A 16,212-nucleotide genomic window follows, 5' to 3' on the forward strand; every position below is an offset into this window, starting at 1 on the left:
TTACACACATACAGTCAGAGCAGTAAAAAAATGATCTACCTGTCCATACAAACGCAAGGATAAATGGATCATAAGCCGCCTAATTCCTGCTATTAGGAAAGAGGAATGACAAATCAAGCGGTTTTAATTGGTTTAAATTTTAAAAGATGAATCACTTACAAGGCTAATCCTCCCAGTGCATTGACACATATAGAAGAAATTATCAAATAGGCAGAGCTCAGTTTAAAAAAAGAAATCGTCTCTTTATTAGCAGAGTGTGTTTGCACTTTTAAAGGTTGGAAGTCAGTTAATGTGTGCCAGAGTGCTCAAATTTAAAAGCACCTGATCAAACTGCATACTATTCTAAACCATAGTAAACGGTGAGCAAGCTTTATATCATCAATCCTGTCCTTCAACCTTCTATTGTCGTCGTATTGTAAAGAAAATCTCCAAATGACCAAAAACAAGAATAGAGCAAGGTAAATATAGGCTCACAGTCAGCAGCTGGTTACATTAGCTGAAGTCAAAAACTGGAAACAGCTAGTCGAAAAAGACAACAAAATCAAACTATTAGCACCTTTAAAACTCACTAACCAACTTGAATAATACCAGAGATAATTGTATAGAGAGTATCATAAAAAAAAAAACAGCAAATGCGCAGAGTCCATAATATCACAATAAAGGAGGAGAAATTCATTTCAACAAATGGTATCAACCTAAAAATTGCTGCAACAACTTATGGGACATAGATGAACACAGAAATAGACTTCAGATATCATCATATTAATGTTATTACCCCTTTTACACCCTAATAGGTTTCAATAAATAATTATGAATTGATTAAGTAATTTTTATTAGATATTTTTGACCAGAACAACTTGACACAGTGCTGAGCTGCATCTCAAATTAATCTTCAGGTTCACAGCTTTCATATGATGTGCTATGTGGCATTTATTGTTGACCTGCTATCTCCCCCTTAACATCAATTTCCCACAAGCACCAATTCTCAAAAAAAGGACCTTGAACACTAACCTATACTAACCTATAACTAAAACTATGCTAACTCACCGTTCATTTAAATTTACACTCAAAAAATAAAATAAACTCACCAAAACAGTCTGGGTTAGTATTTAACTCTGGTCTGAAATAATCCCTCAATTTACAGAGTAAGATGTTAAAGTGTGCTGGCTCTACGTGCTGTTTTTACCCGCTGTTCATCAATTGCCTTGTCCTTTGGAAGCGGAACATTAAATGAGAAGAATAAAATGTCGAAAAATCTTCAAATAATAGCTCCAAAGAAAAACAACCAAAATGTATTCAGCCAATATGCGATCGCCGAAATATTCATCCGATCACCCGACCCTAACGCAGCATTCGAATGTTGATTTAGATTTCGAATGTCAACATTATGAATGCTTGGAAGCTTTGAAGTATTTGGTACAACCACAGACTGTGCCCAATAAGTGACATGGTGTGACTCTGTGTGTCTTCATATATCTTTATTCATTGTGCATTTAAGCTTGACTCAATAACAAGACTGTCTCAGAGGATAAGAACCGTGTGAGAGCTACAGTTGGTCTTTTTGCCTCTTCACCTAGAGCCTGTGCTGGTAATTAATGACAGAGAAACAAGTCTCAGAAGACATGAATTTTACATTAGGCTGTTTATATGCGCTCATGCTGTTCTGCTTCATCTAAGCCTACGTGACGGCAGCACGCGGCTTGGCATGGAAGGTAAACTGCCACATGACAATCCATCTACAGTTTCTTACCCAAACGCTGTGGAATATGTCTTTATTTCTGCTAAATGAAAAACTCAAGCTGTCGAGAAATTGTTGCAGGTCGTCTCAGCTTGTTCTTTAAAGAGCAGTAGACGGAAAAAGCTCTGCCGGACATATCCTGTGACTGCACGGGGTAATTTATGAGGCCTGAAACTGAGTACTGTGGAGACAGCAGACATAGCACAGTCACAACTCGGCAGTCTGAGTCAGACGAAGGTGGCTCACAATAACGACACATGGATGCAGACAAGGAGTTATATGTGCTGACAGAAATACACTCAGAGCAAATACACTCCAATACTCTGCCGTGTATATTGTCCACTTAAACAGTTTCCTGCCATATCTTGCCGGTGTTGAGCCATAGCGAGAAGTAGAACAAGTACAGCTCTTGCAAATCTCCTGGCTTCAGCCTTTATTTCTGTTGCCGAACATCATGCTTCAGAGGGTGGAACACAGGCTTAGAGCATGATACGTCTATAAATGTCCTCTGTCTTGACGGCTCACCTGGAGGCGTCATTCAGGGATATAAAAGCATACCAAAGTGCAGCGAGGTGCACAGCTGGGTTTAGCCACAAAATGGCTGAGCAAAAAAAAAAGAAAAAAAAAAACCTTTTGTGACGATGATAGATATCTATCATGTGGCATGCAGGATATGAAATAGTGTTTTTTTCTTGACATTTCAATTGAGCGCAGAGCCCACTTGTGCTCAATGCAACCAGATTACGCAGAGTAGCTAAGCCTTTTGGACAAAGCCGTTCATTTTATGCCTCTCGTCTTTAAGGCCTTAGATCAATGCTACCTCAAATACAAATTAATTTTCTCCTTTTCTCTCCTTGTTAGTTTGAAATGCTGTCGGCTATTGCAGGCTCCTCTGATTAGTTTTTTTGAATTCATTGGACTGAAATCAGTTAATGCCTTCGCACATCACAGAGAATGCATTAACGGTGTCCCTCCAAATTTGTAACGGCGGCAGCTTTGGTGTGCTTTTTATTGGCATGCACGTCTTTTAGAGAGACCTCTGAGGAGGTTGACTCTCTAAGTATTGATCATTGTGCTCACAATGCATTAGCAAAGCACCGACATTTTCTTTAAAAGCACGTGAATTGTTTGGAACAATAAGCGAAAAGATCAATAAGGGGAAAAGATCTCAGCTAATCACTTCAACCAGGGCCAGAATTAAAAAAAACCTGCAGTGTTACAAACACTCTACTCAAGGTAAAGGAAAATGCAGAGAAGTTGCTAAGGTCAATTATTTTCTGCTTTGATCACTTTGCTAAAACTCCCTTAATATAAACCCCTAATCCTGCCGGCAATTCAGCACAACTCTGGGATGAGCATTCCAGCCAAGGTTGATGCTTTTGACAGAAAAGGACGCAGACGCTCATTGTGTTACATGAGTTCTACAAAGGAGAGAAATACACTGGGTTTGGTGTTCGAGGTAACTTCACTCTGTGGTCGATGAATCTTAATGGGCACAATTAATTTCCTTTACGCCTCAAGTGCCCCTCAGTTTCAGAGAGAGAGACATTATTTCAGCACCATTAGATTACCCTGCAGAATAGGTTGTTTAATTCAACGCCATATCATGGGCAGCTATAAATCCTAATAGCTACACAGTAAAGAAGTTAAAGGTGTAGATCTGAAAAAAAAACCCCCTAATAAACAAGAACCAATTATTTTCAAGTGCCATTCACAAAGCCTGGCGTGCTGCAGCCACCGCCGCCATCTCTGCTGCTGCTGCTGCTGCTGCTGCTGGTGGCCGTAGCTTCTCAAGATGCCTCCTCTCTCCTTCTTGAGCCCACAACATTTCAAAAATGTTCCCATAAAACACACTTAATGATGCACAGTCAGTGACACGTTCTGCAGCAAGGACGCATTTCTGATTGGATGCCAGTAACAGAACAGCAGACAGAAACGGGTATTTAGAATAATGAGTGAAATCAACAACTATGTTCTGTTGGGTTCCTTGATTAAAGGCACTGTTTCTGCAAGTGGCAACACTAAGCCTATGTGGCATTTATGTTTACCGAGGCATTACAGTAGCTGAGAGAGCACATTAAACCCTTCATTGAAAATGCTCTGTGATGGCCACTTTCCTCCTTTCCCTGAGCCTCTTTTGAGACAAGGAGGGTAATTATGATAATTCAGTTGTTAATTACATTTACATACATCAGGACGTGAACAGTTGAGCAGGCAGTTTGCATGCATGGAGAACTCATTAAACTATTTTTCATATCTCTTCTAACATACTCTTAATTGAGGCTTTGGTTGTTCAGCAGAACAGACACAAACTTGTGTCCCTCCACTACCGCTGCCGCCCCTTGGGTGTCGAGTTATCATGCTGGGGAGATTCCAGAGGAACGGCAGGAAAACAAACAGACTTGTTGACAAGAGGCCAGAGTTCAGGAGCACACAGCCGCCATTGAGACATCAGCGCTAACCCCCCTTCAACAGCTAAGGTCATGAATCAGATTTCCCCCCTGGCGACTCCTTCCGAATATCCAGAAGTTAAAAATCATAACTTAATCCAGACCAGTGCTCGGGGGGCAACCTGAGCTTCTAACGCAACTAGAAGTCGGGTCAAGATCCCTGTTTCCCCACTTCACACAGGAGACTCAGCCCGGCTCTATGGGATAAGGTGGCTGCAGTCAGGTAATTAAACCCATTATCATCTTAATGTAAAGGTCTCTGTCGGATGACACCCATGTCACCTCTCAGCACTTCGCAGATTAATTTAAGCCCTCTAACTGCCTGACAAGATCCTTCACTGTAATTGATCTCTCTTCCATACTGATTCACCATGTGGTGCACAACTCACACACACTTCAGCCTGGTGCTTTTAAAAATATCACGCCACAATAGGATGGCTATTATCTCCTGATCTATTGAAAGAAAAGAGTTCTGTAAAGTTGGTGATGTAGCCATGGCAACAAAACTTGAAATCCCAAGTTAGGGGAGAAAGGATAACCTTTGCATACTGTGCACAACATTGCTCTCAAATGTATCCACAGCATTCTAATAATGTATATAATACATAATAGTTTTGGATAAGGCCAAGATTAAAGAATTTGATATGTTCAGAGCTTCAGCGTGAGCGAGTGCCTCATCGTGCATCATGGTAATAAAGAAACAGGTTCTTGAAGAGGCTCAGGTCCACTGGGAGATCTCCCTCATTCCAAGGTGAATCTGTAATTTCTGTCTGCAAATGAGCCCTTTCCCCAAGACTAACACAACCCTCTTTCTTATCACACCTGACTGGCATTCAAAATTCAAATGCAGCCATCTGTGACGTGCCAAGCTGCATCCAAACAAAAGAACAATTTCATTGAAAAGGACAGTGAAGTAAGAAACATGTTTTTTTCCACTGGGCGGTTTTGAGATGGTTTTTTTAAGGCACTTTAGCTACTTGCATCTGTAGATCACTTAAATTCATCAAAAGGTAGTATTTTGTATATTTAAACATAGAATTTCAGTTAACATTAATGTCAGTGATTAACTGGATTCGTTTAATGGTAATATTTATTAGTTAAACCTTTTCACCTTGTTCACTGCAGTATTTTGCAAAATGTATGCAATTTTACAATGCATATCTTACAGGCTGTTTTCCGAGTATGTTTTTCATCGTACTCTGAGCCACAGATCTCTACTGGTAAAGCACTTAAACACACCAAACTTCCCGCTTTCTTTCCGATCTGTATTCTGAAGGTTTTACAGAGGGGTTTGTTTATATATCCTTCATAGCCTGATTCATAGAGCATTTTATAGATTTTTTATGGCTGTTGACAGTATTTTCTGATTTATGGAGAGATAAAAAAAACTCCCCTGTAGAAACCTTCAACTCTGATATGTCAACAAAATGAAACATGGATTTTAAACCTGGCTTCAATGTTCAGATTTCTGTTCTGGAAATGTATGCAAATTAGCACATATTTAAAAAGATAATGTCTCATTTGCATATTTAAACATAAAAATCAAGTCGAAAATCAAATGTTCAAATGTCAGTAATCAACGGGAAGTTTCATGGTGATGTGGTATAGAAGTTAAACTTTTCATCCTATTCCCCTGTAGTGTCTCCCCTCTAACAAATAATGGAGTAGCTCTCACCTTCAGCAGGATCCGGTGGGCCGAAGTCCAGGTCGTAGCGCAGGATGTAAAAGTTATTCCACACGTATAGCTGGTTGTCCCTGGGGTTGTAATCCACAGCGGTGATGTACTGGTACTGGTTGGGGAAGAGGATGTCGGTGTACTCGCCCTGGCTCAGCTTGGTATTGTAGATGTAATCAATTTGGCTCCTGCTGGCCTCGCTCTCGTTCTCTTCGTAAGTCGAGCGCACCACGTGCAGCACGCCGCACACCATGAAGGCATTAGAGGCAGACCGCTTGTCGTACGCCGTCTCCCATGTGGCCTCAAAGCGGAGAGTGTACGGGTTGAGCTGGCTCACCACAATGCGCCCATTGTTCTGCTCTGTGGCGTAGATTACCCACAAGCCCCTCTCATCTACAGCCAGGTCAATGTCCGTCTTGCCGCCCCAGCGGTAAGGCGAGGTGTCATGATAGTTGGCATTGTTAACAATAGCCTCGCCACTTTTGATGCGAGTGCGCAAGTCAAACTTGACAATGTTACGGGTGCGCTCCTTGTTAAAGAAGATGGCGCCATCGTACGCCACGAAGCCTGTCCCGTCAACGCGGTGCGGCAGTTTATAGGTGGTCGTCTGGCGTCCATTTTTGAAGTCCTCAAGAGAGGCGTACTCGATGAGGGTGTCGGTGCGGTATGGCGTCCAGGGCATGAAGAAGACTTTGTCACCGGCCTGCAGCGGGTCTTTGCACCACGACCCCGCCTGCTGCTCTGCCTCAAACAGGAAGGTGGCGTCTCCTACGCCCTTCAGAGTCCCGGGACAAATGAAAACTAGTGACAGAGAAGAGAGTGAAAAAAAATACAGTAAGGCAAAAATATTTCAAACACACGTAACACATTTGACACGCATCATTCTTGCTGCTGTACAACTCAAGTGCAGAATAAAAAGATCAGGGATTGTGAATTTGGAGGAATGTTTTAACTAGTGCTTTTGTACTACTGCGAATGGGTAGGGAAAAAAGAAAATAAATTGAATATGTCATAGTGATTATTCAGAATGAGAAATGTGACGTGAGGAGAACTTGCATCTCAAGGGTCTGCTGCTACGTCCTAACAGGTACAAAACAAAATAAAATGTGAACAAAAAATCCTGCAAATGAAAGACGTGGAAAATGGGGGAAGTAAAGGTCACAGTTTTTTTTTTTATACCAGCACTGGTGGATTCAGAGGAGGAGCAGGGGGGGGGGGGCAACGTCCCCGTTGGTGTTTCAGGGGGAAAACAGCCACAAAAGTGCGTGCCCCAATGGTTAATTCAACATGGTAATGTGCCCTCATGGGTGCCCTTAAATGGAGAAAATGTAATGCAGTGCCCTTTTAGTAGAGAAAACATGATGATGGGCCCTTTAGGGTGTTCTTCAAGTAGAAAAAAATGTAATGAAATGCCCTCTTAATCGTGATGGAGTGGCAATTAAATAAGGAAGCCTAATTAATTAAAGGCTGACCTACATGTTTGAAAACTTTCTGCATGCTGGTGCCCCACCGTATGCAGCTGGTGCTCTTTTTATTTTTTTGCCCCTGCCCCTCCGACAGCCTGAGTCCACCACTGAACACCAGCCTGTCTCGGACGTCAAATACTACATGAACAGCTGGGTATATGGACACACTGCACATGCATACTGACATGACTGAGGTTGTGAACCAAAATAAAAAGGGAACAGACTTCACATCTTGTGATAAGAGTGAACAACAGGTTGTCAATGGTGGTGGTGGTGGCAGCAAAGCAGAGGTAAAATGAAAGTGGAGGTTGGGGAGTAGATCGAACAACAGTGGTAAAAGGATTTTCACTACTTCTGTTGCAAAAGACAAAAGTAACCACTGATGGGTGAGGGAGGCCATGGCAGTGATCCCATTTTTTTTAATTAATTGGTTCTGGATAAAAAAAGGGACTCAGTGAATTCTTGTTTTCCTTTCAAACTTTTTTCATTTGTCCGTGCCAATCTCACTCAGCCATCACTGCTATTTCACATCACGTGCTATGGGTGCAGCAGAAGTTGGGCCAAGCAAACTAAGACTACGCCAAATAAGAATATATACACACAACTACTCATTCTTCAAGGGTTAACACAGTGCTAGGCAAGAGTCCCTGGAACAAATCAACACCGAACAGTTGGTGTTTCTTTCACATTGCGAGAGAGAGAAAAAAAAACTACATTCGATGACCGTTTGAAATTCAGTTTTGAAATTCATTTGGACTCCATGGGTGCAAACAATCCTCCTATGGGTTTAGCATTTGACAGGAGAGGCAATCAGGAAGGGGGAGGAGACGTGAGGGGAGCTGTACTCAACACCACAGAACAAGGAGCCAGAGGGGGGAGGGGGAGGACCAGACCACTCATTTACCTTTTTGCTCCACTTCTATTTCAGGCATTGGAAAAGAAAGCAAAAAAGAGTGCAAAAGGGAGAGAAAGGTTATCACGAGTCAACTACCAGGTACAAAGAGAAGAATTAGCTGGAGGATATGACCATGAGATGAACTGCGGTGCTGCTTTGGGAAAGAAGAGCTAGGGAAAAAAAGTGTTTGTTAGTGAAACGGCCTCTCATCCTAGGATATAAAAACAGACAAGTTATGGCTGGAGACAAGCTATGTGCCATGCTTTCCAGCGCATTAAACTTTTCATTCCTACCCTCTTTAACTGCCAACAAAATAATGCACTGGCCGATGTAAAAGCAGAATAAATCCCTCTAAAAATGCTTCTCCTAAGTGGCAGAAGGAGAAAAAAATCTCCTGGTCGTATTAAGATGGTTAACATTCTTAGAGAAACATCACAGGAGTTATTTTTGGCATGTATTGACTGAGGGTGGAATTTGTTCAAACTTTATAAACACAAATCACAACTTGATTCCAAACTCGCTCGCCCACACACGTAAAACATGACACGGTGCTAATGTTACAGACCAAACTCTTAAATGAGCCAAAGAGAGCAACAGTACATGAGATGACTGATGAACAGTCGGCCTAATATGGAGTTTCTTTAGTGGACTGTTGGAGCTGCGTACACTCTGGGTGGAGGAGGGAGAGGCTGGAGACAATATGTGAAAGATTAGAAGTTAAAAAAATGAGAGCGCAGAGGTTAGTCGTGGGGGAGCGGGACAGGAGGTGAAAGGGAGGTCTGTTTGAAAGAAGAGAAAAAGAGGTGAATATTTCTGAAGATGTTTACAATTCATCAATTTAAATACTAAGTACTTTCACAGGCAGGGATGAAGCCTAAAGCTGCTGTTATAAACTACTCTAAAACACCCTTTTAAGGTAGATTAACTCAAATCAGATACCATAGGCAGAGTTTAATATAGTGCCGGATTTAACAAACTCTTCAGTGCATTTAATTAAATCATGTTCACAGTGAAACACTAAAGCTCATCCATGACTGAATACAGAAATGTGGTTTAGTATTTTATGCTGTTTTACTCTACAGAAGTCTCTGTAGCATGTTTTCACAGGACATTCATGGGAGTAATGTACTAAAGTAAGACCTGTTTCCTCTATTATCTCAGCAAAAGACACCAAATCTAAGATGCTAGAATTAAAGCCATTTTAAAGGATCAGTTCACCCAATTTTCTCAATGACCCCTAGTGGTATCAAGACATGTAGATAGTTACCAACACATAGGAGGTTATGATTTTTTGTTTGTTTTGTCTGTTTTCCAGCATGATTACAGAAAACAAACAATCTGACTTTCATGAAAAGGATGTCGCATAGGCTGAGGAGGAACCCACTAAACTTTAGGGTTTCGCATTCAGTTTCGGTATTGAGCCAAAATTACCCAAAAAGTATTATGCGATCCAATCCATAAGCCTAAACTATTACGTAGATGCTTCACTAAACTTTTGGCGGCGCTGCCCGTTGTGGGCAATTTCTTCCTTTAGAGGAGTAGTTGTTTCACAGTCTGAGCAAAGACGATATTGGATCGGTATCACTATTAGCAGATACTAAAGGTTCTGGGTACCAGTATCGGCCCTGAGAAAGTAGTATGGTGCCATCACTGCTAAACTTTCGAGATTTCGACATTTGTGCTGCACTGATGTGGTGTTGAAATAATCTGTTGCAGATCTATTTCATGCCGAGTCTGATGTGTTTCCTTTGCTCTTCATTTTCAAGAAAATACTGGAGACATGTGTTGTGTAATCATCTCAGCAATAAAATTCCAAATTCCACAATTCCACGACTTCCAAACTCTGGAAACGGGACCATCCGAGGAGCATGTGAATGCACCATTGGCCTTGGCAGACATCTGCGTTCCCCTAGTGCCTAGTTTTAGTTGTATTTTGGCCAGGTTTGGAAATATCTGCCTCTGACATTTCTTTCACTGTCCAAATACAGTAGAGGTGAATAGAATTTTGTTTGTGCTGCTCCAAGCTGTGACAAAAACATTTTCTATAGGAGCCTGTCCTTAACTAGAAAGTTGTTCCAATCAAAATTTTTCACAGAGAGTCTTGTGGATTATCCAGAGAAACAGCAACACCGTTTCTAAAGAAGATTTCTCTGTTGATATTTTTAAATGTCATTTTTTCAGGGCCACAGACTACAAACCACAAATTCCATTTACTTCTGCAGTGATGAGGGAGGAAGCAGAAATCTCACGTCTCAGACCTTGTATCTTGTATTGAATCCAAATCTAGTAATGAATCTGCTTATTATGCTTTAATTCTTTCTTACCCCTTTTGAATCTTTTCAGGATTTAGCTTGTGACATCAAACTTAAAGATTTATATCTGTAATCACCTGCACCAATCACTACAGTCGTATTGTAATAACAGGTGAATTAGGGCTATTGAGGGTAAAGAAAAGAAAAGAAAAGAAAAGAAAAAAGCTGGAGGAGGGATTATATTACGATAAAAAAAAAATAATTATGGTTGAAACTTCACAAGAAAAAACCTTGAATATTCTTGGAAATCTCAAATTTAGGAGAAAATATTTTGTAAAAACACCTTTTGTGTATCAAGAACTGCAACACAATAGACAGTTTCAAGTATTTTTGAGGTTTTACATGTTACATTTTAATCTCAGAAATTCTGAGTTTTTCTATGAATATTATCTCATTCCCCCAGGCACTAATATGCCGTTGAAGTACCCAACTTATTTTAAACCTTTTTTTTTTGTGAGCTACTCGCCCGAGAAAATAGAGATCCCATCAAAGACCTATTAGATTAATGGACTTAAAATATTAATATGTGTGAAGTCTACTCGCAGTCATAGTGTGATGATTCTCTTCCCTCACAAAAGATCTTCAGTTTAGACACTGGAGAAAACATTAACCAGAAAAAAAACACAATTTCAGCCATTACAGAATTAACATTCATTTACATACATAATATCTTTAGCCTCTGAGCTTATTGAATCTGGGTATTTTGCCAACCGGGATCCAGATCCAAAAATGAAGCAGCTCTCAAAACCCGAATCTGAAGACAGATATTTAAAACCTGCACTAATTAACCCAAAAACTATCTGCATGGCTGGATTCCACTGGTGGTCTTTTTGGTGAACTGACCCTTTAAGTGACTGCAACACTTGAATACATCCACTTAATTTATCATTATTAATGCTAATCTTCCAGTTGAAGAATCATCTGTAAAACAGACTGTAGTTACAGCACATCTGTCTAGTCTACAGACACGTTAAAAAAAGACACACAATAAGAGTTCAGTATGAGATTTGGATGGCGATACTTACTATAGGGAACACACTCATACTGGACCTCTAAGTACTTGTAGGTGCCAGGGCATGGATCAGGAAAGACATCAGAGCCAGTGACAACCACACACTGCGTACGGTTGTTGCACCTAGAAAAAAAAAAGATTGACCAGAGATTTCATCATGACTACCCACAGAAAGAGTACTCGGCAAAGACAACATTAATAACACAGAGTGGGGGCTACAAAGAAATTGATGAGATCCCAGCCTGGACTGTCACATATGCATTCTAGTTTAAACCTTGGCAAACAGAGAGAGGAATGGAAGCATTAAGGAAGTGTAAATGAATGTAAATGAACGTGATAATGAATAAGAGAGTGAGAGAGCAGCTAAAGGGATGTTAGGAATTAGCGATGGCATTTCCTTTAACAGCGTCTTCATACCGCTATTGAAAGGGAAGACAATCATTAAAAAGACACACAGGACAGGTGGCGGTGGCATGTGAGCGGACTGGAATGGTGGCCTCTGGTGAGACGGAGCTGCTCCTCTGTATGTATGCAACAAACACGACAGGAATGTGTTGGTATTTTTCTTAGGGATGCACGATAAATATTGTATTGGGAAACCTATATTATTATGTTTTATTGGGATGATGGAATTATAGCTGAAATAACGAAGCAAAATTCAGGGTTCAAGGGCATTTCCAGGAGTTTGTCTTCAGGCTCACAAAGGGTCCTAACCCTATAATTCACTGCTAGCCCTGGTATTGACACATTTAACCCCAGCTTTATTTCTCCTTTATTATAAATGTAGATTACAACAAGGCTGTTTGGCCTCCTCTTTTAAAAAGCAGATATACAGTCATGGAAAAAAATTATTAGACCATTGTTTTCTTCAATTTCTTGTTCATTTTAATGCCTGGTACAACTAAAGGTACATTTGTTTGGACAAATATAATGATACCAACAAAAATAGCTCACAAGAGTTTAATCTAAGAGCTGATATCTAGCCATTTTCCATGGTTTTATTGATAATAATCAAAATCATTATCAAGAAAACCATGGGAAATTTCAGTATTTTGACCCCAAAAAACCTAAATGAAAACCTACCAGTAAAACATAAGTGAGTTACCTAGCCGGCTTCCCTGAGAAATTAATTTCTGGTAGCTCTGAAAAAATTACATAGAAAAAACCCACACTAGACGCCAAAAAACTGCTGTAAGTCTGTTCTGCTCTGCGTCTGATGTGAACAGCTACTAGACTGACTAGTAGCTGTTTACAAGTTTAAAAACAAAAAATGCACTGAGGTTTATGTAAGGAGCTAAAATAAAATTAAGACAATTCATTTCCCAGGATATCTGGTCATTTAAATCAATTTCAAGGTGTTTCCATGACTGGAAAACTAGTCCCTAAATTTCCTGTTTTTTTTAAAGAATTGCATTCATTGCATAGCTGTCCCTCAACCCTTTTCCATTTCATGGTGAAGTATAACAGTCTACTGTGGCCTTTTGTCTTTCAGTTCTATAAGAGTCTTGTTTTTCTATTGAGTGTTTGATTTGATTTTTTTTTAGACAAAATGCTCAACAAAAGAGATTGTTTGTCATTTTTTTATGGACTCTACTAGAAAACAATAAATGAACATTTCAACTGTTTCTTGTTTTTGTTATGTAAACAATAGTGATGTCAGTTAGATTTGGAAGAGCTATGGAACATCCAATCATCCTTCTTTACTCACTACATCTTTCTTACCCTCCAGTGTACATAAACTACAGATTATGAACTTATTTTTTAAAGTTTTTATGAGTTTACAAAAATGATCGGCTGTCATCTGTACTGGTCATGAGAAGTATTTATGTATTTGTTATTGGTATTGGCTGGAATAAAAAACGTATCGTGCATCCCTTTTTTTTTAATGAGGTTATTTTTTTTCTCCAGTATAAAATAATGTCCTTCAGTGATTAAACAGACTGACATGTGAATTGCAAAATTAGGGTGTGTGTGTGAGTGTGTGTGTGTGTGTGTGTGTGTGTGTGTGTGTGTGTGTGTGTGTGTTTGCAGATGTTTCTGGGTGCTAACAAAGTTCAAGTATAGACGGAGAGGGGGAAAAAAGAACAGAAGAGGACTGAGTTTGTTTAAATACTGTATAGGCTGAAATTGGCTCCACTTCAATCAAGTCTCTCTTGAGGCCGGGGGATTGAGAATAATGTCAGCAGTAACAGAGGCAAACAAGAAGAAATTGGCACCAAAATAGGACATTCAACAATTTGCAAGTCTGAGATAAATATTTCAGAAGGTCAGTAGCAGTCATGCAAGTTGTACATACATTTCAACATTGGACATGACTTCCAAAGAATCATTAGTAATTCAAGAGGCTTTCTGTCGCTGCAAAATGGGATTGCGCTGCACAACAACCACACAAAGCCGTGACTCTGCACTTTCAACTGTGCAGGATGTAAAAGTCTTGAATAAAAAGGTAAATGTATTTACATTAAGAAAGAGATTTGGCTTTTTAAGCTGCACTCTAAACCCCGGTTATTCATTTTCATAACAAAAGTCTTCTCCTTGAAACTAATGGATTATTAAGCATTATACATGAATAAAAAGGCGCAAAGTCCATTACGAAGCTAACAAATAGCATCTGCTCAAACATCAGTGACGGTGCCAGTACCAGCTGCACTTAAGAGACTCACTTTTATGACTTCACTGCAGTGAGAGCTGCTGAGAGGGACAAGGGTCACTGTATCAAAATATGAACTGACTGACGGCAGATGAGAGCAACAGATTTACTTCAAATACACCCAGAGGTAATCGATTTAATTCAGGGGTTTATAAGTCTGACTGACACTAGCTCTGAATAGTAGAAACTGCATTAACTAAACTACTGCACTCATGTATGAATTTGAGATCCTTGTTATTTACTTGTGTCATTTTTTATGCTATTTTTATGCTCCTACTCTAAGGGACAGCTGCAGTTTCCAATTACTTTGTAGGTTAAAATTCAACATAAAAGAGATATGATTAACTAATTTAATACAATGCATTCTTATTAATTTATTATTATTAAATGTGGGGGTCAGTGTGATATACTGTAAACACAACACTGACATATTATTACCTATTAAGTTTAAATGTGTTTCCAAACAATTACCAGAATCATCTCTTTTTTTTTTTTTTTAGCTCTGTTTTGGTCTCTACCAAGTCATGAAGGGAACATCTGGCTCTGTAGCTGTTAAATGCTGCCCTATGTTCACCAGCTAGCCGCTAACTTTCTTTCATTTATTTATTTATTGCCTCAGGACCCTGACTACACAGTATGGGGGACAAACAGAACACAGCGACGGCACACGGCATCTAAAGTACAGCAAATGTTACTTAAACAAAAAAAAGAACATTCTTCAGAAAGGCACCTCGTTTACAAATAACTTTTGGCGGATTTGTTTGTAATAACAAAACTAATTTAAACACAGATGGGTGGTTTAAATAATGCTTTGGCAAATCCCTTTCTTCTATAATTCATTGTCCTTGTGTTCTTATATTCAAACTAAATATAATACACGTCTTCCAGGCGATTGTCATCACAAAGGTTGTAGATCTTCTGGTTTCTATCCAGCTCTTTATATCTGCCAATGACCTCAGGAATTCTGATGTTTTTCACTCTAAAATTACAAACAGCCTGCCTTTACTTTTGTTTTTTATACAACAGAGACTTTTCCAATTTAAGCTCTTGTTTAAATTCTACATAAATATCACATGACGTCATGTTTCTGAGCTCACTGTTCCATGAACTGATCTTTCCGCCTCTCTTCAACACTCTTATGTTGTTACACTTTAGTGTGAGCCAGATGTAACACAAACCACAGACATCCCTTGGCTGTTTGACCTGCAAAACCCATGTGGACGCACATACAGCCGCATCATACAGGATGAGCAAATAGTTTCACATTGTTCGACTGAGTCTAGTTTCTTTACCTTCTATCAGCCTCTCGCAGTAGCCAGTAATCCTCTTTAGAACTGCAACACAGAGTGGGTATCTTCCCAGCTCCCTATAGACCATATTATTGCAGGCTGTCTGCCATGGCATTGACTGGCCTTTTTGCTCATGATACGTCTTGTGACAAAGAACTTCATAAGTTAACAAGGTTAAAAACATGATTTTTTTCAAGCTTTGAAGCTGAGGGGAGCTGCAGAGTCGGGTGATAATTGGGATAACTGTGGGTGTGTCACTAAAAGCAGTTCTTTCCACGTTACACAAGGACATTTGATCCATTGTTGGTATAAAATATAGCTTACTGCAGCTAAGTAAAAGCTCTAAATACTTTTTCCACCACTGCTAATTTCCTTCACATTGAAAGAATTCCCTCTGGTATTTATTGCACTGCGATTTTCAGATGCTTTGGAGAAAAGGGAGGTGTTGTTGCTAAGCATTTAGACACGCTTCTTCTGTTTTAAACGGCCGCTGAAATCGCTGCATGCAATCTCTATTGCACTGAGCACAATCTCATGGTAGCAAAGTGTCTGAATCCTGCTTTAAGAGCTGCACCTCTGACCAGAGGAAACATTTATTCTGTTAGTTTCGCTGGTTCAGAGAGCCGGTGGTCATTGAAATGAGATAATGTAAGTCAGCAAAGCAGCCCGTTCAGATTATCTCCTCGTGTGTGAATAGGTTTTGACCCGACACTAGCAGGAAACAG

General features: G+C 39.8%; 1 protein-coding gene across 9 annotated transcripts in view; it reads right to left on the reverse strand.

Moving 5' to 3' along the window:
• LOC131979746 (adhesion G protein-coupled receptor L2-like) overlaps positions 1-16,212 on the reverse strand; it is a 141,146-nt gene that overhangs the window by 40,499 nt on the left and 84,435 nt on the right. For 8 of the 9 annotated variants that reach the window (XM_059343750.1, XM_059343754.1, XM_059343752.1 and 5 more), the window contains exons 4-5: positions 11,562-11,671; positions 5,864-6,664 (exon numbers count right to left, since the gene is read on the reverse strand). In XM_059343750.1, coding sequence (XP_059199733.1) covers positions 5,864-6,664; positions 11,562-11,671 — 911 coding nt within the window. Of the gene's footprint in view, positions 1-5,863; positions 6,665-8,233; positions 8,249-11,561; positions 11,672-16,212 lie in introns of all 9 variants that reach the window. The other variant, XM_059343751.1, reaches the window with a different exon arrangement.

The sequence above is a fragment of the Centropristis striata genome, chromosome 11 (assembly GCF_030273125.1).
Source record: "Centropristis striata isolate RG_2023a ecotype Rhode Island chromosome 11, C.striata_1.0, whole genome shotgun sequence".
Taxonomy (NCBI): Eukaryota; Metazoa; Chordata; class Actinopteri; order Perciformes; family Serranidae; genus Centropristis; species Centropristis striata.